At 38.6% G+C, this 24861-nt stretch overlaps 1 protein-coding gene across 40 annotated transcripts in view; it reads left to right on the top strand.

Moving 5' to 3' along the window:
- Positions 1–24861, top strand: part of ATP2B2 (ATPase plasma membrane Ca2+ transporting 2) — a 522267-nt gene that overhangs the window by 455309 nt on the left and 42097 nt on the right. For all 40 annotated transcript variants that reach the window (XR_013541723.1, XR_013541722.1, XR_002301733.3 and 37 more), the window contains 6 exons: positions 36–200; positions 2279–2493; positions 4569–4811; positions 13212–13453; positions 14474–14708; positions 23533–23712. Coding sequence is in view for 36 of the 40 variants with exons in the window: in XM_078385427.1 (XP_078241553.1) it covers positions 36–200; positions 2279–2493; positions 4569–4811; positions 13212–13453; positions 14474–14708; positions 23533–23712 (1280 nt within the window). In the remaining 4 variants the exon portion in view is untranslated. The remainder of the gene's footprint in view (positions 1–35; positions 201–2278; positions 2494–4568; positions 4812–13211; positions 13454–14473; positions 14709–23532; positions 23713–24861) is intronic.

Raw genomic sequence — 24861 nt, 5'->3', positions numbered from 1 at the left:
TTATATCTGCTCCTTGCCCTCTTTTGCACCGCTAGCCAAACAACAGGATGGTGCTGCAGCAATGGAGATGCAGCCACTGAAGAGTGCAGAAGGTGGAGAAGGAGATGATAAAGACAAGAGGAAGGCTAACATGCATAAGAAAGAAAAATCTGTTCTCCAGGGGAAACTGACTAAGTTGGCTGTACAAATAGGCAAAGCAGGTATGATGTACATTTGTTAGGATATATCAGACATTACAATGAGGAATATGTTAAATGTATTTTATTGGAGATGTATCTTAAAAAATTTAGAGCTAAAGACTTGAAATATTGTCAATAAGACTTTTGATTTTTAGAAGGGAAATGTTAATACTTTTTTCTTCATGTTTAAAAATAGAATATATTGTATGTATAGAAATATGTAGCCTTTGTTTAAAAGCCATAAGGTTGTACAAATGAGGGCCAAAGAGAAGAGTGGAGCAAAGAAATCTAGAGAACTTGAAATAGAAATAATGAAAACTCTCAGAAACATTGTTGAATATTTCACTTATTTATTTGGTATCAATACTTAATATTGTTTGATGGGAACATAGCATTTAATCAGTTCTGATGTGTAAGCCATGGTTTCTAAACTGAGAGTCTTGGATTAGCAGTCGGGAGACTGGGGTTCCATTCTCAATTCAGCTATGAAGCTCACTGTGTGACTTTGAGCTTGTCACATTTCATGGACTTGTGTAACTGTGGAGAAAGAAAGCTATATATGTCCTGCTTTAATCTCATTAGAGAAATGTAAATGTAACAGATAAAATAATAAAAATAAATAATTAGTGTAAAGGCAATCAGCATTACAGTGTACTTTGATGGGGTATCCAAATCCATGATGAAGCCAATAGAGAATAATGTTGATTATTCTCTGCCTTGAGTTACAGTGATGAATTCTAGTTCCAGGATAATTAAAATAATTAAATTTTAACTTATTTTCATTTTTATACTGCCTTTCTCCCAGTGCAGGGACCCAAGATGGCTCGTAAATTATTAAAAACAAAACAACAAAAAGCATGATAAATTATTGCATTAGAAAACAATTGAACATATAATAATATCAAAACAGTTAGTGAAAATGTATTAAAACACAGATAAAATAATTGTCATTTGCAGTATCCGAAAATAAGACTCTTTATGTCCCGATTGTTAGCAAGCTGTCTAAAAAGGATGGGCTTCACTTGTTGCCAGAAGGACAAGAGGGAGGGGGGCCAACAGAGCCTCCAAGGCTAGGTCTTTCCATTGTGTGGGAGCAGCCACAGAGAAGGCCCTCTCTCACATTCCCCCCAAGTGGGCCTGCCATCTTCTCTTTCTCTTTTCCCCACACTTTGCTTTCTCAGTCCCAGCTGTGGTGGGGGAACGTCATAAAAAGAAGGAGAGCAATAATGGCAGTAGTGGAATCCACTTTATATTCAGGCAGAACCATTTGTGAGTGGTGATTAGGCAGGCAGATTTTCACTTGACTTTTCAATGTTTGTGTATGAGCACAAGAACTCCAGTGTTCCTTGTCATGGAGAATAATGGTTCTCTCAAGAGTGTTCTCATATTATGGATTTTTCTTGTTGTTGTTGAGCCTGTAGTCCTTATCTCAGTTGTAGTCGTATGCAGTGAAGCATCACTGAGCTCAATGCAACTTAGACATATATAATGTGCTGTTGTATAAAACTTTAGGGTTTTGTTTTTATTCTCCATTGTTCCTTTTAAAAGCACCTTTTAAAAAATGACACTGGCTGAAATCTTACTGTTCCCCCACCACCACCACCTTACATGGTAGTTCAAGCATGGAAGTTGTGCCCAATCAGGCGCATGTGTAATACCTCCTTAGCTGGTCTTAATTAGCATCTGCAATGACCACTATTGAAGTAACATTTGCAGAAGAAAATATAAAGGGTTTTACTACAACCGCTTGATTTATTAAAGTAAAAGATAGCTAGGTTGGCCTCCCCCCCCTTTTGTCCTTCCATCAGCAGGCAAATACCTTGCTCTTAAGCAGTAAGTTATCTCAGATATGCTGTGTGTTTTTTGCACTTACAGATTTAAAAATTTTTTTAAAAATTATTTTTAAACGTTTTTTTTTAAATTTAATATATGTTTAATTGTTTTTGAAATGTGATCTTTATGCCATGCTTTAAAATCTGTTGTTTTATCATCTGCCGTGAACTGCCTTGGGTCTCTTATGGGGATAAAGGTGACCTATAAATAATATAAATAAATAAAATAAATAAATAAACAAAGATGTATTTGTCTCTCTGTTTCAGGTCTGGTGATGTCTGCCATCACTGTCATCATTTTAGTATTGTACTTCACTATTGAAAACTTTGTAGTTGAGAAGAAGCCATGGCTCACCGAATGCACTCCAGTCTATGTTCAATATTTTGTCAAGTTCTTCATAATCGGTGTTACTGTGCTTGTAGTCGCTGTCCCAGAAGGACTTCCCTTGGCTGTTACCATTTCCCTTGCTTATTCTGTAAAAGTAAGTAATTGTCTTAATACTGTTATAAATAAATAATGATCAATCCTGAATGCATAATTATTGTAATATAAGATAATTGGCTAGTAAACCATTATGGGCTATTCTGGAGGAAATCTCAATCACTTTTATCCCCTGATGAAACCTACTTCATTGTGTGGCAATATCCCTTCCCCAATATATCCTTTCTTTTAAAAAAGTCATTTGTATTGTATAGGACTTGTATTGAAATTTTTAATTATACCTCAGTAAAGAAAAAAGTATTTAGCATATCAAAGATTTTACACAGAGGATGTTTTGGCACTCCAGCATGTTAGTCCAAATATTACCATGAGTGCATGGAGGATTCATCATATTGTTCCCATATGGCTGTACATAAGTAATAAATGGAAGCTCCATTGGAGTAAAATTATTGAAATCTGTATTCATACCTGTATTCTTTACTTATGGTTCATCTTTCCAATAAATCAAGATCCCACGCTTGTTTATGCCATGCATTGAAGGAGAGATCTGCAGTATTCTTTCTGGTCTTTGCACTTCCTGCCGCACGGCTGTGAGCAGAAATGTGACAAGCTTGTGTGAGAAATATTTTGGCAAATTCGAAACCGCAGTTTGGGTATACCTGGTAATATGTCTTGGATTTGTTGCCCAGTAAGTGGTTTGTTATCTGAATGAAAAACCTGAAGGGTATACTCAGTGTGGTTTGTTATGCAACCACACTGATTTTGCCTATTTCTTTCATATTGTTCATCGCCCCGTGGCCAGAAAGAGGCAGAGAATGACTGCATATCATGGCTGTCACAAGTTTTAAACCTGTATCAGTTCTGTGTAACTTTGTGGCTCCTTGGTGGTCTATAAATGAATAGTCTTAGTGTGGAGTCTGGAATTTGAAAGAAATAAAACAACAGTGTGATGTTTGGCAAACTAAACAGGATCATTTATGTTATAAACACTCCCTTAACTATAGATATAAGCCAAATTTTTCTTAACACATGTTTTTTTTCCTCTGGAGTCAGAACTTATTGTTAGTTCAAAGATAATGGCAGGAAGAAGACTTCGACATTGTTTGGCACAGTGAATGGAATGTTATATTTGGACAGATCTCGGGTATTGTGAAGCCTTTTAAAACTGTAAATAAAACCTTTATGTAAATCACAATGAGCCTATTGGGGTATTATTTATTTATTTAAAATGTTCATATCCAACATCTTCTTCAAAAGAACCCAAGACGTAATGGCAGCCCCATTTTAAGGAAAAACCCCTCATAGGCAGCGGACATCCTCAAAAGAAATGTCTTTGCCTGCTCTTTGAAGATCAGCAAATAGAGGGTTGGCTCGGGCCTCCACTATGAAAAGTTCCACAGTTTGAGAGCAGTGGCAGAGAAAGCCCTCTCTCATGTCTTCACCAAATGCACTTGTGAGGGTGGCAGGACTGAGAGAAGGGTCTCCCCTGATAATTTTAAAACCCAGGCAGGCTCGTAGAGTCACCTGAAAGATGCAGTCTTTCATGTAAGTTTTGACCCAAGTCATTTAGAATAGAAATACATTTTCTGGAAGCTCCAAATTTATAAGTGAAATTGGTGTATGTCTTTCTCATTTAAATGTGTTTGGTCTTGCTTAAATCAGGGACTGTTATTTTTAATTGCAGACGTCATCATTTCCCCCCATATTTTACCCTCACCAAATATCTCAGTACAAATATGTTCATTCCTATTTTTTGTCCTAACATTTCATTCTCTATTTTCAAATCAAATTTCAGTAGTGGTTGGAATATCAGACATTGAAGCTGGATGTTATATACAATTGTAGAATTCATTATTACATGTTACTTTTAAGTTAAAATATAGAAATGTTGGCATATATTTAAATGAAATTAATTGCTGAATTACGTAAACTGGTAGCAATATCTTCAGCAGACCTAAGGTTCCTATATGTATTTAAGAAGAGCAAATATAGGTTTGTACAAATCTCAGTGCATATGTCCTCCTTTAAAAAGTTACCATGCATTTTATTAGCATAAGTATTTTTTTTCAACCTATTTAACAAAATGAGCTTTTACATATATTTTTCTTTCTTTAGAAAATGATGAAGGATAACAATCTGGTCCGACATTTAGATGCGTGTGAGACTATGGGTAATGCTACAGCCATCTGCTCTGATAAAACAGGGACATTAACAACCAACCGGATGACAGTAGTACAAGCCTATATTGGAGACGTCCATTACAAAGAGATCCCTGACCCAGATTCTATTCCAGCCAAAACTCTGGATTTGCTGGTTAATGCAATTGCCATCAACAGTGCTTATACTACAAAAGTTCTGGTAAGCAGGCTTTGCTCTCAGACAGTTAAAGGATGGAAAAAGAAAAGCCGCATGAGTTTGCAAACCTTTGTCGACACTAAAAAAAAAATCTTGTCTCTCAGAAATACTATTGTGTGATTTTTGCACCCAGTAGTTTAAGAAATATAGTTATATTGTGCCTTTTTAAAAATTAGAAACCACAGTTTTCTTCTTTATTTTATGACTTAGGCTGAAACTGTATATCCACTAACCCCTTAACTGGGGGACTTGATCCTTTACTTCAGTGAGACAAGACTAGCTTATCAGTATGTGTATACTGGAATGCAGTGTTGCTTGGCAATGTTGCTCACTTTTCATGAGCTTTGATCTTTAATATAAAAAAAATTGCAGTTGAGTTAAGTTGCTGGAGGAGCCCAGCCAGGACAACGAGGACTCATATGTTGTGACATCAATATGGATCTCTCAAGTGTTCAATTAGAATCATCTTGTTATTGTAATCCTTACAACAAGCTAGTGATTGGTATTATTATTCCCCAAATTCAACAGGAGAAGACTGAGGCTGAGAGACTGTGGCTTGCCTAGGGCTTCCTACTAAGTATAGCCATTTGGATTTGAGCGGATGGCATTGCCAGTGGGTGAAAAGGGTACCTTCCTGTTTGTTGTGGCCTTGAGTCATGTAGAGAGATCACCCTTACAAAGTGAATGATGTGTCTTTCAAGACAGTAGTATTTTATTTGCCTGGATCTTCAGGGAAAGGTTCTTTTTTTGGTCATACCAACAAGGACATCCACAAGGACATCCAGTGAGAACTGATGGTGGCTGAAGGACTGCCTTGGCAAGGGAAGCTGGGTTGCTACCCCCCTGGTATCCTTTCATCAAAAGACAGAGAAATTTCTGTTCAGGCAGGCTTATGGGAACTGACTGCACTGTGTAGAATGATCTTTTAATATGGAATACTGTCATTTTATTTCCACTTTTTAAATCATTTAAAAATTAATATTTTAATTCAGTGGTTGATTCATTATATGTCTGAGTTTTAAGCTGGTTATCTGGTTTGGGCACCTGTATTAGGAGAAAGACAGATATTAAGTATTGATGAAATCCTGTTGGGCAGATTGGTGTGCTCAACATTGATGGCACCATCAACAGTGGCAAATTGTACTAATCAGTGCATGCAACTTTGTGGCATTGTGTATGAGCCTATTGCCTCTAGCCACTGGTAATTTGCCACTGATTATGATATCATCCCTGTTGTGCACACAGAACTCTGCAACAGGATTCCAAGTAATAAGTAAGAACATAGTTAGATAAGTAAAAGTTAATTGCCTTGGCAGTTGCAGTGCATTGTCTCCAACCTGAGAAGAATTGTGCACTCTTTCTTGAAAGGATGTGGAGTATATGTGCCAAATGAATCTTATATTTAATATAGCACAGTAAACTCACATGTAGGATAGTATTTATAAACTTATATGAAAGGCTGTGCATCTTTGTGACTCCTGCAGTGCAACAGGGCACTTTTCTTGCTGCCTGATGGAGAAGTGGAATAAGAATGGCAGGGAGGGGAGAGGGCTGCTCTATCTCCTGCCTCTTTGAAGGCATTCACTCCTATAATTTGGCTCTGTATGTGTGTGTGTGTGTGTGTGTGTGTGTGTGTTCTCATTGAATTATTCTGTCCCTAATTTCTATAGGTAACAGAAACTATTGTCATTAAGCCTTTACAGAAATTGAATTTACCCACAAGGTAAATATAATGTGGTGGCGACAAAAGAAGTGAATGCAGTTCTAGGCTGCATCAGCAGAAGTGTAGTGTCTAGATCAAGGGAAGTATTTTAGTTGGCTTTGGTCAGACCTCATCTTGAATACTGTGTCTAGTTCTGGGCGCCATAATTTAAGTATACTGAAAGCAGGGCAGTTAGGATAGAAGAGGTATTGGAGAAGCCTCGTGAGAATCAAGTAAGGAAGCTGAACATGTTTAGTTTGGAGAAGAAAAGAGAGGTGGTATAGTGACCATCTTCAAATATTTTGGCAGTGTCAATGTGGAAGATAGAACAAGCTTGTGTTCTATAGTTCTGAAGCACAGAATCAAAACTAGTACATTCAAGTTGCAAGAGAGGAAAATTCTACTGAACATTAAGAAGAGCTTCCTGACAGTAAGAGATATTGAATGCTGGAATAGAATACTTTATGCACTAGTGAACTCCCCAAATGTTTTAGACAGAGCCTGGGTGTCCATCTATAAGGGATGCTTTAGCTATGAATGTTTTGCAATGACAGGAATTTGGACTTAATGATCCTTGGGGTCCCTTCCAAGTCCCTTAAATGATCATTATTTCTTTAGAGACTTTATATTCTGTCTTGTCCAAGCTTGAGATGGCTTACAGTAACATGCAAATAATAAAATAAATCATGTTAGTCTGCGAATAGTCCAGGGAGAAGAGTACAGAAACTGTGCTACAATATTTTTTTTCCAGACTGAGCCGCCAAAAGCGTTGAGAAGGCAAAGTGTTTTGTACTTCCTTCAGAATGCTGCTTTGAGGCCCAATCCATTTAGATCCTCCGTTAATCAGATTCAATAAAATTTGAGAAGAGTTTAAGACATTTATATGATAAAGTACGACTTTAATGTTAGTATGTGATGCCTTTGTTATAGCAGAGGGTTTCCTATTTCAAGGCATTTCTTCTATGGCTGTGAGTTTATAGCTGTCTGTGGCATATTCAGCCCTTAAAAAAAGTCTGGTGTTGCAAGCCTGGGCAAAACAAATCTAACAGAGGTATAGAGAAAAAAAAAGCACAACTACCCCAGTACAGAGTTGCTCTGAACATAGTTGCATGAAACGTACCTCAGCTGATGTCTCTTTTGGACTCTGTTTGGCCCTTTATCTTATGCTAAGAACAAAAACCAGGCCCTTACAATGTACTCATGACAGCTGTGAGATGGCAGTTGTGAACAGTTCATTTGTTTGTTTCCAGTTGTGCCCATTTCTGCCATGCACACGATCACCACAGCTACCAGACCTCTTCAGAGCCAAAAAGCCTGTTCCTTGCAGTAATCATCTTCCCCAGTCTAGAGACAATAAAAATGGTGGGTCTCATGTGGGAAGATCATACAAAAAAAAATCACTGTGGGCTTTAGCCCACTATAAACAGTAAAAAGCATCATATTTAAATTCTTCCTTCCATGGAAAGCAGTTACACTTAATATGTGAAATGAATATATAGTATATAATTCCGTGAAGACAATTGACTTTTTTCTTCTCTTAGACCAGCTGAAAGACACATAGCTAAGGGATAAATTCTGTTCAGTTCATCATTTGCTTCTTCACATTTAGAATTTAAAAAAACCCACTTTACCCTTGAGATTATAGCAAAAATGAACGTGGAAGACGTGGACAGACATATACTTCCAGATTTAGGGCTTTCAGTGCTTAACTCAGAGTTTGGTTTTGCATCCTGCTCATATCCAACTATGTTAAGTTTCCAACTTTTTTTTGCTAGGGAGCCCCTCACCTTTTACGTCCATGTTTCTCACCATGTTGTGACTGGGTGCAAGATGTTGAATGAAAATGTTATTTTGATTTATTTTTGAAGAATTTAGCTCAATTCTCCATTACATAGAATGGAAAGGGCTTGAGCTTTGAAGTTTCCGGTGCGGGTGAATGCAAAACAAAAACACTTGGGATTTTCAAAGGGTATCCATGAGCAATTCTAAAAACAGAATATGAAATATTGCCTTAATGAAAGCTTATTCAGATACAATATTGATCTGAATAGTACTGGAACAATCAAATGATGGCTGTGTTGGTTTTATTGTGGTGAATAAGAATTAGGTGGAACTACACAACAGGAGGAGACAACTACGTTTTTACTTCATACTTCATGAGTGGATGGAGAGGCAGTTGCAGAGGACATTAGAGCTTGGAATATTAAATGTAGTGACAAAAAAAAAAGGCTGACAAGATTAATCCTTTCCTCACCCACTCCAATGTATATTCTCCCCAATACTCTTTCTCATTTATTTTTTCCAGTCCTGATCTGAAAACTATAAATTCCTCCCTCCGTAGCGATATAAGTCAAGGGAGTGGAAATACATTTGCAAGGAGCTTGGCAAATTCAAGGCGGATGTTCTATCCACAGGTTGCCTGGTGCCCATACTTTCTTCTTCACCTCAGCATTTGCTTTGCCTGAGGGGAAGAGAGATTTCGGACAGGAATATGCCAAAGTTATGATTATCCGTACACTAAGAAAATCAGGAAAAGGCCGTGTGATCCTCAAGATTACACAAATGCAAGAGCAGGGTCGAACCACTTAAAAATAAAACAAATTGCAGGCTTTCATGGAGAAAATTCCACTTCATCAGGCTGGGCACCACCCCTTCATGGATACTGCAGAAAAACTGTAGATAAGAGCCCCCGAAATTCAAGGCAGACGACTGTGCCAAGTATGAGGAAGGTTCAGACTTAGTTGCAAACATCTGCTGTCAAGTACAGCCTCAAGCACCATCCCTTGCAACATGGTTGGGTGCTTTTATGCATTGGTCACCTACTAGTCACTGATAAAAGGAAAAATGGTTGCAGTCTTTCTGTTGTATGTTTTCAAGAACAAATGTAGGACAATGGTTAACATAGCTTTCTCTGAAGAAGAAGAGTTTAAGCAAAGCTTTATAAACAGAATACAGTGGTGCCTCGCTTAACGGGCGCTCTGTTTAGCGATGAAATCACTTAGCGATGATTTTTTTCAGAGCGTTTTTGTGCTTCATTTAGCGATGGTCCCTATGGGCGATTTTCACTTAGCGATGGTTGGGACCATGCTTTGCATAGCGATTAAATTTTGTGCCCCCTGTTTCTCTTAACAATGGTTTAAACAGCCTCATGTTTGCTGTTTTTTAAAATGTTTTTCTGTTATTTATAAAGTTAAAGTTTACTGTTTAAAATGTTTGAAATCATAAAGTGCACTTAATAAACCCTTTGTTAACCAAATTTGACTTTGTTCTGACTCTTTTTTTTAATTTGTTGTAGTATTTTTCCCCCATTGAGATGCATTGAATAGGTTTCAATGCATTTCAATTGGGGAACCACATTTCGCTTAGCAATGTTTCCTATGGCGATTTTTGCTTAAGGACGGCAATTCGTTCCTATTGGAACGGATTATCCGGTTTTCAATGCATTTCAATGGGAAACCGTCTTTCGCTTAGCGATGAAATCGCTTAGCAGCTATTTTTTTGGAACGAATTAACATCGCTAAGCAAGGCACCACTGTAGCTAAATATAGCCACTGCCATGGGGCTAAGGGCTGCAACCAAATGCTCTGTGCACACATTAAGATAAGCATTTAAACTCAAAGGTTCTGGATCAATGCTGACTAATCAGTCGATTTTTCTAATGGAATGGATTAAAGTCTCACATTCTTTCCCACACAAGTCTGATTCTTTTCCAGCAGGAGCTTTTTTTTTAAAGCACCATCAATATTTGACTTCCAGATATGAAGCTTATACTCAAATGTTATGATAACACAATCCATTTACTTAGGGATATGAAGTATTAGTTGTTTTAGAACATTAGATTAAATAAAGGTCTGCACATGAATAGTGGATTGTATCTGTTGCCAATAAAACCAAGTAGGAAGTGAGAAGTTGTTGTGAGAATTATCACCAATTCATCATCAGTCTGTTCTTCATGCTTGGCTTTATAGGCTGATTGACATATATGGTTGGGACAGATTTATATATAACTATATATCCCGTTTTCAAATGTGCTAGACCATTTCCTTCTTCATATATTTTCTACTTCACTATCAACACTTTAAAATGTTGCCCTGGTTTACAGCCGTCTATTATCTAATTAAGATTATTTAACATACACAAATAATTTACAGATGGCTCTGTTTTAATCTGAATTGTATGTGTAAGATACATGCATGTCAGGACTGTTGTAACCATTATGATCATCTCTCATGTCTCTTACTTTACAACAGGTAGTGCTTTGTAGGCATACTCTGCTTGAAGGACTGTCAAGTCCAAGTCCAGTTTAAAGATACATATCTCTTAAAAAGAGATAACGAGGATCTAGAGTTTATCCATTAACAGGCAGCAACCGGGTGCAAGTACACAAGTCATTTAAACACATGTCTTCCACTATGAGGAAGTGTACTTTTGATTTAAAATATAGTAGCTATTTCTAAAGTCGTATCTGTATGAATTGGTTGAATAATGGTATAGGGCTCAATTTATAAAATAGCTTCTCATGTACTTATCTATCTATCTGTCTGTCTGTCTGTCTGTCTGTCTGTCTGTCTGTCTGTCTGTCTATCTATCTATCTATCTATCTATCTATCTATCTATCTATCTATCTATCTATCTATCTATCTATCTATCTATCTATCTATCTCACATGAACAAGTTCAGAGGAGGGCAAGAAGGATGAAAACCATGCCCTATGAAGAAAGAATTAAAGAAAGGGCATGTTTGGCCTCGAGAAAAGAACACTGAAAGGAAATAAGATAGCACTTTTCAAATACTTGAAAGATAGTGACACAGAGGATCATTCTTGATCACCCAAGAGTACAGGATACATAAAAATGGGCTAAAGTTATAGGAAGCCAGATTTTGGCCAAATATCAGGAGAAACTTCTTAACTGTTAGAGCAGTACAACAGTAGAAACCATTACCTCGGGAAGCGATGAGCACTCCAGTACTGGAGGTACTCAAGAGAAAAATGGACAACTACCTGTTAGATCTACTTTGATTTGGATTCCTGCATTAAGCAAGGTGTTGGACTCAATGGCCTTATAAATTCCAATTACGTTATTCTATTATTCTAAATAAGCAAATAATCTTGTACCCATTTTATCTTTGGTGTCTAAAGAATGTGGAAGTGTAAAAGAGTACAGGAGTTATTATGCAGTAGTCCAGTGATGTTGTCCCCCTTTTTGCTCCAACTTTGAGAGTTAATAAACCTGAAATAATCTAAAATAAGTCGTAGTGGAAAGCATAACCCAGATTATCTCTTGCTAGAGATGGAGATAAGTAATCTGTGCTGCCAGGAACTTGGCTTGGCAGACAGATTGTTTTTGCTGAAGCGTTGCGGGAGAGATTGAACGACTGCCAATTCTCACCACCATGTGCTTAATTTTAATAAACACCATGCTGAGATTGTGGGGTCTGCAGCTGTTATAGTAGGCCTAGCAGACTTTCAGACCTCTATGCCATTATATAAGATGACTTATAAGTAGCATACAGAATGTTGTAGTCTTCTTGTGTTTCTTAGTAGATTTTTTTTGGTAATTCAATTTAATTTTTATTTGTTTCAAATTGTGTCGTTCTACTACCTTTCTGAAAACTGCACAACATGCCGTGTCTGGTAGGGACTTTTTAAAAACCAAACACAACTTGGAGATATTGTAGCAAAACATTGAAAGGGAAATGAAAATTAATGAAAACAATATTTTTGGTTGTTATCAAAATAAATTAAAATCCTTATTGTGAAGCAGCACATGCTGGAATATTTGATTAGGGACCCAGTACTGATGCCTTAAAATGACAAAAACTGCCTTACAGGTCATTGAATATTGGGGTTTGGGGAAATAGTTAATCATTCTACCACAAATATTTTGTTCTTGATGCTCCTTGTCGCTTTCTCAATATGAAGGCGACAGAAGCTTACAAGAGGACCTGATCCAAGTGATCACATTGGCGGAGGGAGGGGAAAGTCTGAAAGTTTTTCCAGTTCAAAAACAAAGAATCTATTCTAAGATTCATATGGTATATTTGCCTAAGTGGTCAAAATGCCATCCATACATTTTCGCTGTAATCCTCTTTACTGCTATCAGTATCATTATTATCATTATCCTCACTCTACCTTTGAGCAGCTGAGACTGACAGATAGTGTCTTGCCTCAGACTGTGCATGGGTGTAACGATAGACAAACTGAAAATATCCAGTTCAAAGCTCATGCTCATGCCACAACAATAGTACAGCAGTTTGGAATTCATTCTGTTAATCTTAATGCAGCCATTCTAAAGGGGGGTGGCATATAGCCCCCTGGGGAACCCTGGACCATTTGAAGGGGGCCATAGACTGAAAACAGTTATTCACATACTACCTTATAAGGTTCATTATGCGGCTTATACAATCCTGATTCAGTCTATATTTCTTTCATATTGTGTTTATATCTGTTACCAAAAAAAGGTTGAGAATGGCCTTTTACTATAATAGGCCCACTAAAATTAATGGGAGTTTAACTAATAGACATTGATATGCTTCATTTATTTTAGTGCATCTACTCTAGACTCAATTAGTCCAAAATCAGGAGTAAAACAAAACAAAAAAATTCAAAATGACTTCATGTATAGACTGGCCTTAGCCAATGGGTATATGCTGCTGAGTGTGAAAAAACATCTCAAAATCAATTATTTTTGTCTTCTTAGCCACCAGAAAAGGAAGGTGGTCTACCTCGTCAAGTTGGCAACAAGACGGAGTGTGGATTATTGGGATTTGTGTTGGACCTAAAGCAAGATTATCAGATCATCCGGAATCATATGCCAGAAGAAAAGCTTTACAAAGTGTACACATTTAACTCTGTGAGAAAATCCATGAGCACAGTCATTAAACTGCCCGATGAGAGCTTCCGAATGTACAGCAAAGGAGCTTCTGAAATTGTCCTAAAGAAGTAGGTATTCAGTACTGGATTTAAACTTTTTCTCATACTGTATTTATATGATTCCAGTTCTTGTTGTTAGGTGGCTTTCACTCTTACTACCACGGATAGAAGAATATGTAAGTCCACAAACTCCTATACTGCCTGAAAATGGCGTATTCTGTCATTTAAAGAATTTGCTTTCCAGTGAGCCATTATGTTCTGAATAAGTCCCTTGGAAATGAATGGGAATTATGCATGAGACCTTCCAGGTGATGTGCTGTCAAGATGCATCTGGCCTATAGTGATCCTAATAGGGTTTTCAAGGAATATGAGATATTTATGGGATGTGGTGGCGCTGTGGGCTAAACCACAGAAGCCTTTGTGTGCTGCAGGGTCAGAAGACCTGCAGTTGTAAGATTGAATCCACACGACTGAGTGAGCTCCCGTCGCTTTGTCCCAGCTCCTCACCAACCTAGCAGTTCGAAAGCATGTAAATGCGAGTAGATAAATAGGTACCATCTTGATGGGAAGGTAAACAGCATTCTGAATCTAAGTCGCACTGGCCATGTGACCACGGAAACTGTTTTCGGACAAATGTTGACTCCACGGCTTGGAAACGGGGATGAGCACCACCCCCTAGAGTCGAACACGACTGACTAGAAATGTCAAGGGGAACCTTTACCTTTATCAGTATCCCCCTCATTCATTTTTGTCAGACATTTTTATTGTTAAATAGGAATTCAAATCCCGTTCTCCTTGGTCTGTCACTCTATCCACATTTGGCCAGATTACTGACCAAGGCTTGATTCACTGGGCCTGATTCGCTCTCCTGTATCAATCTACATTAGCAAGTGTTCAAGTTCCAAGGATCTATTGTCTTCAAAGAGGCATTAAATACTATTGTATTATTTAAAAGCTGTTGACTAGAATTCTATCATCCTTATGATTTCAGAAGATGCTGTTTAATTGTGAGTATAGTAGTAATTAATACAATTTATATCCCTTGCATACTGAATTTACACATTTGGCGTTGTTATCATTTCCTTCCAGGTGTTCTAAGATTCTTAACGCAGCTGGTGAGTCCCGCGTATTCAGACCTCGCGACCGGGATGAGATGGTAAAGAAAGTGATTGAACCCATGGCCTGTGATGGACTGAGAACCATTTGTGTTGCTTTCCGAGACTTCCCCAGCAGCCCAGAACCTGACTGGGAAAATGAAAATGACATTTTATCAGATTTGACCTGCATTTGTGTGGTTGGCATAGAAGATCCTGTAAGACAAGAGGTATGCTGGACTCAAGCCCTGTTCCTAAGCAAGCTTACTTTGATGTAATTTCTATCAAACAATAAGGATCATTTCCAAATAATTTTTTTATCAGATTGGTAAAGCATTGTGAATCTGAATTAGCCCCCCCCCCAAAAAAAGTTTGGTACTGTTTAAATTCCAGGGCAGAATTCTTCCAGTTAAAGTGTACTAAGGATTCATTTTCACTAATTTAATTTACAGAAGTATTTTCATCCTTTGATTATATTGTCAGGGACTACTTTAGTTCTGCCAGAGATTCACTAGGACTCTTTGGAGTTGGTGGCGGTGCAAAGATTCTTTTCTGAATTATATTCGGCTGAGGCAGTCCTTTCCACACAATTAAGGGACACAGGAATGAAAGGTGTATGCACCCACTCTATCATATTGCTACAGATTCCACACAGAAGTGATTAACTAATATTGTAGTTAAGCCCTTGCACTCATATTTGAAAGTAAGTTCAGTGGGATTGTTCAGTAGGTTTATTTTATTTCATTTATTTATTGAATTTATATCCCGCCCATCTACTCTGGGCGGCGTACAACATATAAAATAAAACAAATTAAAATATAACAATGATATAAGTTCAGTGAGAAAAGCCATGGAAAGAATAACTGTAAAGGCAGATAAAGAAAAACAAAGGCCATGTCAGACCAAAAACTTTCCAGGCTTATGCCAGCAGAGCGGAGAGTGTTTCTTTCCCATAAATACTTCAGCCTCCCAGCATTTCCAGCCACAATGAAACATGACGTTGGTACTTGAGAACTTATGGGCAAGTGTGTGACGTGGTACCTCTGCCAATAATGTTAGATTTATAATGATTCTCCTTTCCACATGTATTTGTTCCTTGATGCCACAGTCAACAAGTGACGAACATGGATGGATTTTATTCCTGTTATTTGTAAATTTTGGTTGTTTTATTTAGATTGAACTTCTATAAACATAATGAAGGAAACTTATTGACTGAAATCTTGTTTGCACAGCAATGCTGCATAAAGCAGATAACATCATAATCGTCTACGTTTTGGGGGAAATTTTAAAAATCTGGTTTAATCTTCTAAAGGACCGATACCATCATTATGTGCTAGCCACTGGTACTTCTCATGGAAATCTTTAATTTCTGTAGAATGCTTTACCAGTGATTATGATGATTTTAAGAAATCAAAGACTCCTCCTGTCCCATGGCCGTCATGGGCTTCCCCGTCATGGGCTTCCCCATGGGAACCTCAAGACCTTTGGCAGGAGGATCAGAAAATTCTTATACCTGAAAAATTGCCACAGCTGATGATGTCACTGGTCTTAATGCAGCATAGCTACACGAAAAAGATTTGAACCACTGTTTTAATGCTGTTTGGTGGGAAGAAAAGTAACACATATATTTTATTATAAATCATCAGATATGGAGAAGAAATCTTTCTATTTCCAACAATCCTCAACTGTTCTGCCCAAGCCTTCCTCACTGATCCCCAAATGTATCTCCACTTCCTTTTTTTCCCCTGCCAACCAGTGGTGTTATTTGGAACAAGGGTATAGAAGCAAACTAAAATAAATTTAAAGCCAAAAAGTAGTTTGGCAGCTTAGCAGAAGGAACTAACACAAGTAATCTAAACAGAAAGCTCAGTTTGCCTGTGGGAAGCTTCCCCCCCCTTTTTAAAAAGGGCCCGCCAAATCATAGTCTACTCTTGCAAAATAATATTTGCATTCATAATACAGTATATCCTGTAGGTTGAATTCAAATTTCTTACAATGTGAAATGTAATTCAAAAAAGCAGATTTCTGAATTATGTTTCGCATTGGGAGATTGTTTTCTCTGTGTACCCCAGAATGTTTTTATGGTTGCTTTCTGATCCGAAGGACATCAGTTATAGGATTTATGCCACTGAAAAGCTGCTTTTGGAAGTGCCCGCTGAGACTCCATTACACGTGTGCCTGTTTGCATGCTGAGGAGTGCCCTGGTCAGGAGGGGAGGAGAGAGGGAATTTTGGCTACTGTGTAAATCCATGGTAACACTCTCAGGCCTTTAAGCAGATTCAAATGCTCAAAAATAAAGAGAGCAGGAAAAATCTTTGTATCTGTTCTTTATGGCAGCTGTAGTGATTCCTCAAGCATCCACCTTCAACAAACATTGAATACGAAAGGATGCAGCTGCCTTCCTTGTTTTCCCTTGGTGCAAAGCATCAACACTTTCTGTCCATTTTAAGTCACTCTCGAAGAGAATTTGCACATTTATGTATTTGCAAGTCCAATTTTGGGGTGTTCATGAGACTTATTTTTTCACATTTCTATAAATACTCAAAACGTAGAACTATGGAAGGTGCTGTTTATTACATGGAGTTTTAATGATATCAGCCTTGAGGGTGTTGTTTGCATATTTATAAAGCAGTACTTGATGGGATGGGACTTACCTTCACAAAGGGAAAAGCCACTATACAAGAGAAATTTTGTACAGCTGCACAAAGTATGATGGGAAAATTGTTTGATGTCTTCTTAAGTGGAATGAATTTTTAAGTGGGAGGAATCTTCAACAGGCTGTGTTGCCATGTTGCATTGACCTTCTCAGCCATAAGTGGACCTTGTTACCATATTGGCATGTCCCTTTTCTTGAGGACTGCCATTAGAAAGGGGAAGCAGTTGGTGACTATTGATCAGATCCATTGTGTATTCACTGGTTACGTTCCAGCTTTTTTAAAAAACAAACAAACAAAATATTTGCGAAGGCTTTCACGGCTGGGATCTAATGGTTGTTGAGGGTTTTTCGGGCTCTTTGGCCATGTTCTGACGTTTTGCCAATCTCTATGGCTGGCATCTTCAGCGGACTGGAGTAGGAAATCTTATCTATGCTCTGTTGCTGTTTGTTGGGTAGTTGAGCTATAAATACTCTTTGCTGTTCTTCCATCCTTTCTCTTCAGGGTGGCTTTCCTTTAGTGACTGGCTGTCTGAGAGAGATTGTAGGACCTTGTTGCTTTGGATGTGTTTTTTGGTATTGATTTTGTTTAATATATTAGTGTGGTATTTGATTCTTTTTAAAGTATCTGCATATGGTTTATGAGGTATTTGTGTTACATAAGGGATAGTTTTACCAGAGCCATATCCTCCAGTAAGTTTCAATGACTGAATGGGTCTTTGAACCCAGGTCTACTAAGTACTATATGTATTTTGATCTTTAGGCAGGGATGTGGTATTTTTCTTGGCAGATGAGCAAGAAACCACTTCTCCTCTGCCTCTTTGAAATCCAGCTCGTACTTCTGGGAGTTCTCGGTCCACATACTGCTGAAGCCTACCTTGGAGGATTTTGAGCATAACCTTGCTAGCGTGTGACATGAGTGCAATTGTATGGTAGTTGGAGCATTCTTTGGCACTGCCTTTCTTTGGGATTGGAATGTAGACTGATCTGCTTCAGTCTTCTGGCCACTGTTAAGTTTTCCGAACTTCCTCGCATATTGAACGTAGCACCTTAACGGCACCATCTTTTAAGATTTTAAATAGTACAACTGGAATACCATCGCCTCCACTGGCCTTGTTGTTAGCCATGCTTTCTAAGGCCCAGTTGACGTCATTCTCCAGGATGTCTGGCTCCAGGTCAGCAACCATACTCTCTGGGTTGTCTGGGACATACATTTCTTTCTGGTATAATTCCTCTGTGTATTCTTGCCACCTCTTCTTGATGTCTTCTGCTTCTGTTAGGTCCCTCCCATTTTATATGTCCATCTTTGCACAAAATGTTCCTTTAATATCTCCAATTTTCTCTGGTTTTCCTTTTCTATTGTTTTCCTCTATTTCTTTGCATTGTTCATTTAAGAAGGCCCTCTTATCTCTCCTTGCTATTCTTTGGAAGTCTGCATTCAATTTTCTGTAACTTTCCCTATCTCTCTTGCATTTTGTTTCCCTTCTCTTCTTTGCCGTTTGTAAAGCCTCGTTGGACAGCCACTTTGCTTTCTTGCATTTCCTTTTCTTTGGGATGGTTTTTGTTGCTGCCTCCTGTACAATATTAGGAGGCTCCATCCAAAGTTCCTCAGGCACTCTGTCCACCAAATCGAGTTCCTTAAATCTGAAATTGGTTTAGATTATACCTGACTAGCTCAGTAGTTTTTCCTACTCTCTTCAGTTTAAGTTTGAATTTTGCTATGAGAAGCTGATGATCAGAGCCACAATCAGCTCCAGGTCTCGTTTTTGCTGACTGTATAGAGCTTCTCCATCTTTGGCTGCAGAGAATATAATCAATCTGATTTCAGTACTGCCCATCTGGTGATGTCCATGTGTAGAGTTGCCTCTTGTGTTGTTGGAAAAGAGTGTTTGTGATGACCAGCTTGTTCTCTTGAGAAAACTCTATTAGCCTTTGCCCTGCTTCGTTTTGAACTCCAAGGTCAAACTTCCCTGTTGGTCCTTTTATCTCTTGACACCCTACCTTAGCATTCCAATCCCCAGGAATGACAAGAACATCTTTCTTTGGTGTCAGTTCTAGAAGGTATTGTAAGTCTTCATAAAACTGGTCAATTTCAATCTCCTCGTTATTGGTGGTTGGTGCATAAACTTGGATTACTGTGATGTTGAAAGGTCTGCCTTGGATTTGAGATTGTATCCCATTACAGCTTTTCCCACTCTTCTGTTGACTATGAAGGCTACTCCATTCCTTCTACGGGATTCTTGCCCACAATAGTAGATATGATAATCATCTGAGCTGAATTTGCCCATTCCTGTCCATTTTAGTTCACTGATGCCCAGGATGCCAATGTTTATTCTTCTCATCTCCTATTTGACCACATCCAGCTTCCCAAGGTTCATAGATCTTACATTCCAGGTTCCTATGCAGTATTTTTCTTTCCAGCATCAGACTTTCCTTTCACTTCCAGGCACGTCCACAACTGAGAGTCCTTTCGGCTTTGGCCCCACCACTTCATTAGCTCTGGAGCTACTTGTACTTGTCCTCCACTCTTCCTCAGTAACATGTTGGACACCTTCCAACCTGAGGGGCCCATCTTCTAGTGTCATATCTTTTAGCCTTTTGTTTCTGTTCATGGGGTATTCTTGGCAAATGTACTGGAGTGGCATTGCCAATTCCTACTCCAGGTGGATTGCGTTTAGTCAGAACTCTCCACTATGTCCTGTCCGTCTTGGGTGTTCCCGCACGGCATAGCTCATAGCTTCTGACTTACTCAAGCCCCTTCGCCACATCAAGGCAGCAATCCATGAAAGGATCGAAATCAGAATAGGTGATATTAAAAAAAATCTAATTAATTATGTGCTAATTGAAATTCCTTGTAGGCTTGTGGTGGCAATTGGTGAGGGAAGTTGCATCTATTTCTTACGTATTCCTTTCATTAGAAGCCTTACGGTAACAGTGCTGAAGCAGCTACACAACCTGTAGATACACTTGGATATTTCACATCATTATTCCTAGCAGTGTCTCAAATCGATTAACTCCTGTCCACATTTTGTAATGCATGGCGCAATGAAAACTTTTCAAGGGCTTGAAACATTGTTCTTTTGAAGAAAAGAGGAAGTATGCACGCATACACATAATAAAGATATTAACCAACTCCAACTTAACTTAATGTTTTAGAATATGTTGTGTTAATTTATAGTGGTTTTATGTTCTGTGTTATAACTGCCACCCAGTCTGTGGACATAGAAGTAAATAAAAGGAAAGGTTAAATATATTAATAAATAAAACAAAATTGCCTTCTTAAGTCTGATGTAGGATACAATTACAGTGCCAAGCAATTTATGAGTGAAAAGAAAATTAGGCCAGAATATCACAATTGCCTCAAGACTGTATCATTCTGATTATTAGTGGCATCCAGCAAAATAAGAACCTAGGCATCTGTTTGACATTTATTGCATGGTAATGTCCTGTTTCCTTCTGTTGATTCTTATAAGCATATTGTAGCAAACAGCCCTGACCTCACCTGTCCGTCACCGCAGAACATTGAAGCAGGAGCCGATGAGTGAATGGAAGGTGTAGCCAAAAGGGGAGGGAGCTGGATATAAAGACTGGTGGATGGAGTCAGAGAGTGGGAAAGACTGTGTGTGGCTTAAAAAGTGAGAGAAGAGTGAGTTAGAGAACTGTAAGATTGAAGCAGAGGGTTAAAAGAGATTTGGAATTATATCCTGTTTGTGTTTAGTCGTTTAGTCGTGTCCGACTCTTCGTGACCCCATGGACCAGAGCACGCCAGGCCCTCCTGTCTTCTACTGCCTCCCGGAGTTGTTTCAGGTTCATGTTGGTTGCTTCGCAGACACTGTCCAGCCATCTCATTCTCGGTCGTCCCCTTCTCCTCTTGCCATCACACCTTCCTAACATCAAGGTTTTTTCCAAGGACTCTTTTCTTCTCATGAGATGGCCAAAGTACTGGAGCCTCAGCTTCAGGATCTGTCCTTCAAGTGAGCATTCAGAGTTGATTTCCTTTAGAACTGATAGGTTTGTTCTCGTTGCAGTCCAGGGGATTCTCAAGAGCCTCCTCCAGCACCACAATTCAAAGGCATCAATTCTCCGGCGGTCTGCTTTCTTTATGGTCCAGCTCTCACTTCCATACATCACGACAGGAAAAACCATAGCTTTGACTATTCGGACTTTTGTTGGCAAGGTGATGTCTCTGCTTTTCAAGATGCTGTCAAGATTTGTCATCGCTTTCCTCCCAAGAAGAAGGCGCCTTTTAATTTCAGGGCTGCTGTCTCCATCTGCAGTGATCATGGAGCCCAGGAAGATAAAATTTGACACTGCCTCCATATCTTCCCCTTCTATTTCCCAGGAGGTGATGGGGCCAGTGGCCATGATCTTAGTTTTTTTGATGTTGAGTTTCAGACCGTTTTTTGCACTCTCCTCTTTCACTCTCATTACAAGGTTCTTTAATTCCTCCTCACTTTCTGCCATCAGAGTGGTATCATCTGCATATCGGAGGTTGTTGATATTTCTTCCGGCAATCTTAATTCCGGCTTGGGTTTCTTCCAGTCCAGCCTTCCGCATGATGTATTCTGCATATAAGTTAAATAAGCTGGGGGACAATATACAGCCTTGCCGTACTCCTTTCCCAATTTTGAACCACTCAGTTGTTCCATGACCAGTTCTAACTGTTGCTTCCTGTCCCACATATAGGTTTCTCAGGAGACAGATAAAGTGGTCAGGCACTCCCATTTCTTTAAGAACTTGCCATAGTTTGCTGTGGTCCACACAGTCAAAGGCTTTCGCATAGTCAATGAAGCAGAAGTAGATATTTTTCTGGAACTCTCTGGCTTTCTCCATAAATTATATCCTACTTGATATAAATAATAGTGATTATCAACCTGTAGTTAACCCCATGAGTATTTGTTGATTATCAACTTCCCTGATTAAATAAAAGATTTACGTTGTGATAACACACGTGTCTCCATACTCAATTGATATTAAAGCATTCATAACTGGTGGCAGTGAAGAAGAAAGAAGAGGGAGAACTTTGTGAAGGCCTGGTGGGGGGATAGGGACTTCTGAGGAGATTGTGACACATCAACATTGTTTAAGAACCAAAATCTCCAGAACCAGAATGTTGAGATGTTGCTGCAAGACAGCCTCAAGGCAGGATCCTTCTCACTGCTACACTGCAGATATAAAGCAGTGCTGGTATTCTTAAAAAGCTGTGCTGGTATTTGTTTACTGCATTCCTATTTATTTGTGGTGCTTCTGGTACATTCAGAACAGCTGAAACAAGGTTCCTAAGCAGTCTGCTATCTTGTTATTGATTATAAAATTGTATCCGGCTTTTTTGACTACTGAGTTTACTACAGTTTCCTGTGATGTACATCAGGGCACCTATTACCTTTCTATATCTCTGAGTTATGCTGGAGAGTTCATGTGCACACAAACCTTTCAGTGACAAAGCAAAGCAAAGCAAAATGTGCTGCTTATATATCACCTCACAATGCTCAAAGGTCCCCCCCCCCATGAGCTGGGTACTCAATTTATGAAAGATTGAGTCAACCTTGAGCTGGCTATCTGAGCCTGGGATCAAACTGAGGTCATGAGCAGAGTCTTCACTGCATTACTGAAGTTTAACCTCTGTACCATGAGGCTCCTTTCCTTTTCTCCCATTGCAAATTAATCCAGGGATAGGTTAAACACAGGGAGGTCTGTGCCCACCCACCTCTGCTTCTCTGAATCCAAAGTGGACCCCCTAGCTTTTTAAAATGAACATGCAAGTGAAGCCTCCCTGCTGTCTCAGTAACGTCCTTAATTTTTTACTTCCCCTGTGTTTCTGGCTGCCTGGATTATCACTGGGCATGCCCAGAACAATTCCCTCTCACTGTTTTTGGTACCCTTGTTTTACATTTCAAATCAAATTAATGTGGAAGCCAATTAGAAGGAGTGGGCTTTTTAAAAAATGTGCATCAAAAGAGCATATGTTTTAAATGATTGAGAAACACTGCTGTAGAAGGTTTTTAAATTTAACAAGACTCCATCACAAGCTTACATATTATTATTAGGTAGCAGATTAATTTCTAGAAGGCATGAAAGGAAGGAAGTCTGATTAGAATGCTTGGCATTTTGAAATATTTAATTACTAATTGGACCAAATATTAACTTAATATTCTAAAATGTTTCTGTCAAACCTATATTGTTAGAATATAAGATTTTACATGTTTTACCTACACCTCCTGAATGCACATGGCAGAGGAATTGGAAATTTCTTCCCTGTCAGTCTCACGATGTTCAAGTTGCAATGTTTACCACTTTCAAAATATGTCCTACTGAAATATAATCATGTTAGTTATACTAATTATAATGCTAAGGATTATTGTAACACATTGTTTCTCTGTTCCACTTCATTGTTTTATTAGGTCCCAGAAGCCATAAGAAAGTGCCAGCGAGCTGGAATTACGGTCCGCATGGTCACTGGGGACAACATCAATACAGCTCGTGCCATTGCCATCAAGTGTGGGATCATTCATCCTGGGGAAGATTTCCTCTGCATTGAAGGAAAAGAGTTTAACAGAAGGATCCGAAACGAGAAGGGAGAAGTAAGTCATACACAAAATGGAATCCATAAAGGACCCACCAACACTGTTATTCTGTGTGTAATCTTGTTCTGTATATCACTGCATTAATAAGAGAGTTAATACAGGTTCAGAAAAACTGCATGTTCTTGGTGTTCAGTGTCATAAACCACCAGCAGGTAGTTTTAAACCTGATGTAGACTCTAGTTGCCATTTTGGTTTGGTAAATACACAATGCCAAATCATGGTATGGTTCTGCAACAGTTCTGCTTACATAATATCTCTTCCTATTGCATATTGTTTTTAAAATTTTCTTCTTGTTGATATTTATTGTATTTCTCATTTTCAGTGTGTTTCGCGTGGTATAAATATGTAAAATAGAATACAAATAGCAGGCTAAAAAGATAAATAAATAGTGGATAAAATTATATGCTGTAAATTTACACAAGTGGAAGCTATTCCTATAGGAATATGTGTACAGGGTGGAGGTTGAGCTGGGAGACATTTACAGTAAAAAAATCACTGATGGATCACTACCACTGGGATCAAAGCCATGCATACCAATCCGTTAGTGATTTTTGGCTATTAAAGGCCTCATCCCACCCAAAGGTTTATCTGGGGCAAAAGAGAGTTCTAGGGTGCCTTGGTTTAACATTGCCAAAAACCATAAAAATATCAAAATCAGCTTTATCTAAAAATAGTTTAAATTATCACAATAAATATTCATACTTTCATAGAAGTAATAGTGTATAGGTGGTTCCTTTCCAGGAACCTTCAGCTGGTACCAGACCAATGAATTAGGATAGTGAACTGTGATCAAATGGTATTCCACGGGGTTAGAGAAACTCTAGGTCCAAGAGACTGGACAAGTGGAAACAAGCAATTGTTTAAAAGACACTACATGTTATGAAGTAGATATGTGTGAACAGAATGTTCATCCATGGCGCCAATCCACAGAGAATGGACTCATTGGGGAGCCCTTGTAAAAAAATGAGGTAAATCCAGACAACCTCTGGAAAGAAAGATCTATGTGCCCAGTCCACAGACCCTTTAATTCTTTGTTACACAGTCACTCAATTAGTAGTGAATTGTCCCAAGCCTGATGAATTCTGAAGAAGAACCACATACCGTTTAATGCAGCGGAGAGCTGTCATTCCTCTTTTCCTCACCTTC

The sequence above is a fragment of the Pogona vitticeps genome, chromosome 2 (assembly GCF_051106095.1).
Source record: "Pogona vitticeps strain Pit_001003342236 chromosome 2, PviZW2.1, whole genome shotgun sequence".
NCBI classification, from domain to species: Eukaryota; Metazoa; Chordata; class Lepidosauria; order Squamata; family Agamidae; genus Pogona; species Pogona vitticeps.
This window is presented reverse-complemented; position numbering and strand designations above follow the sequence as displayed.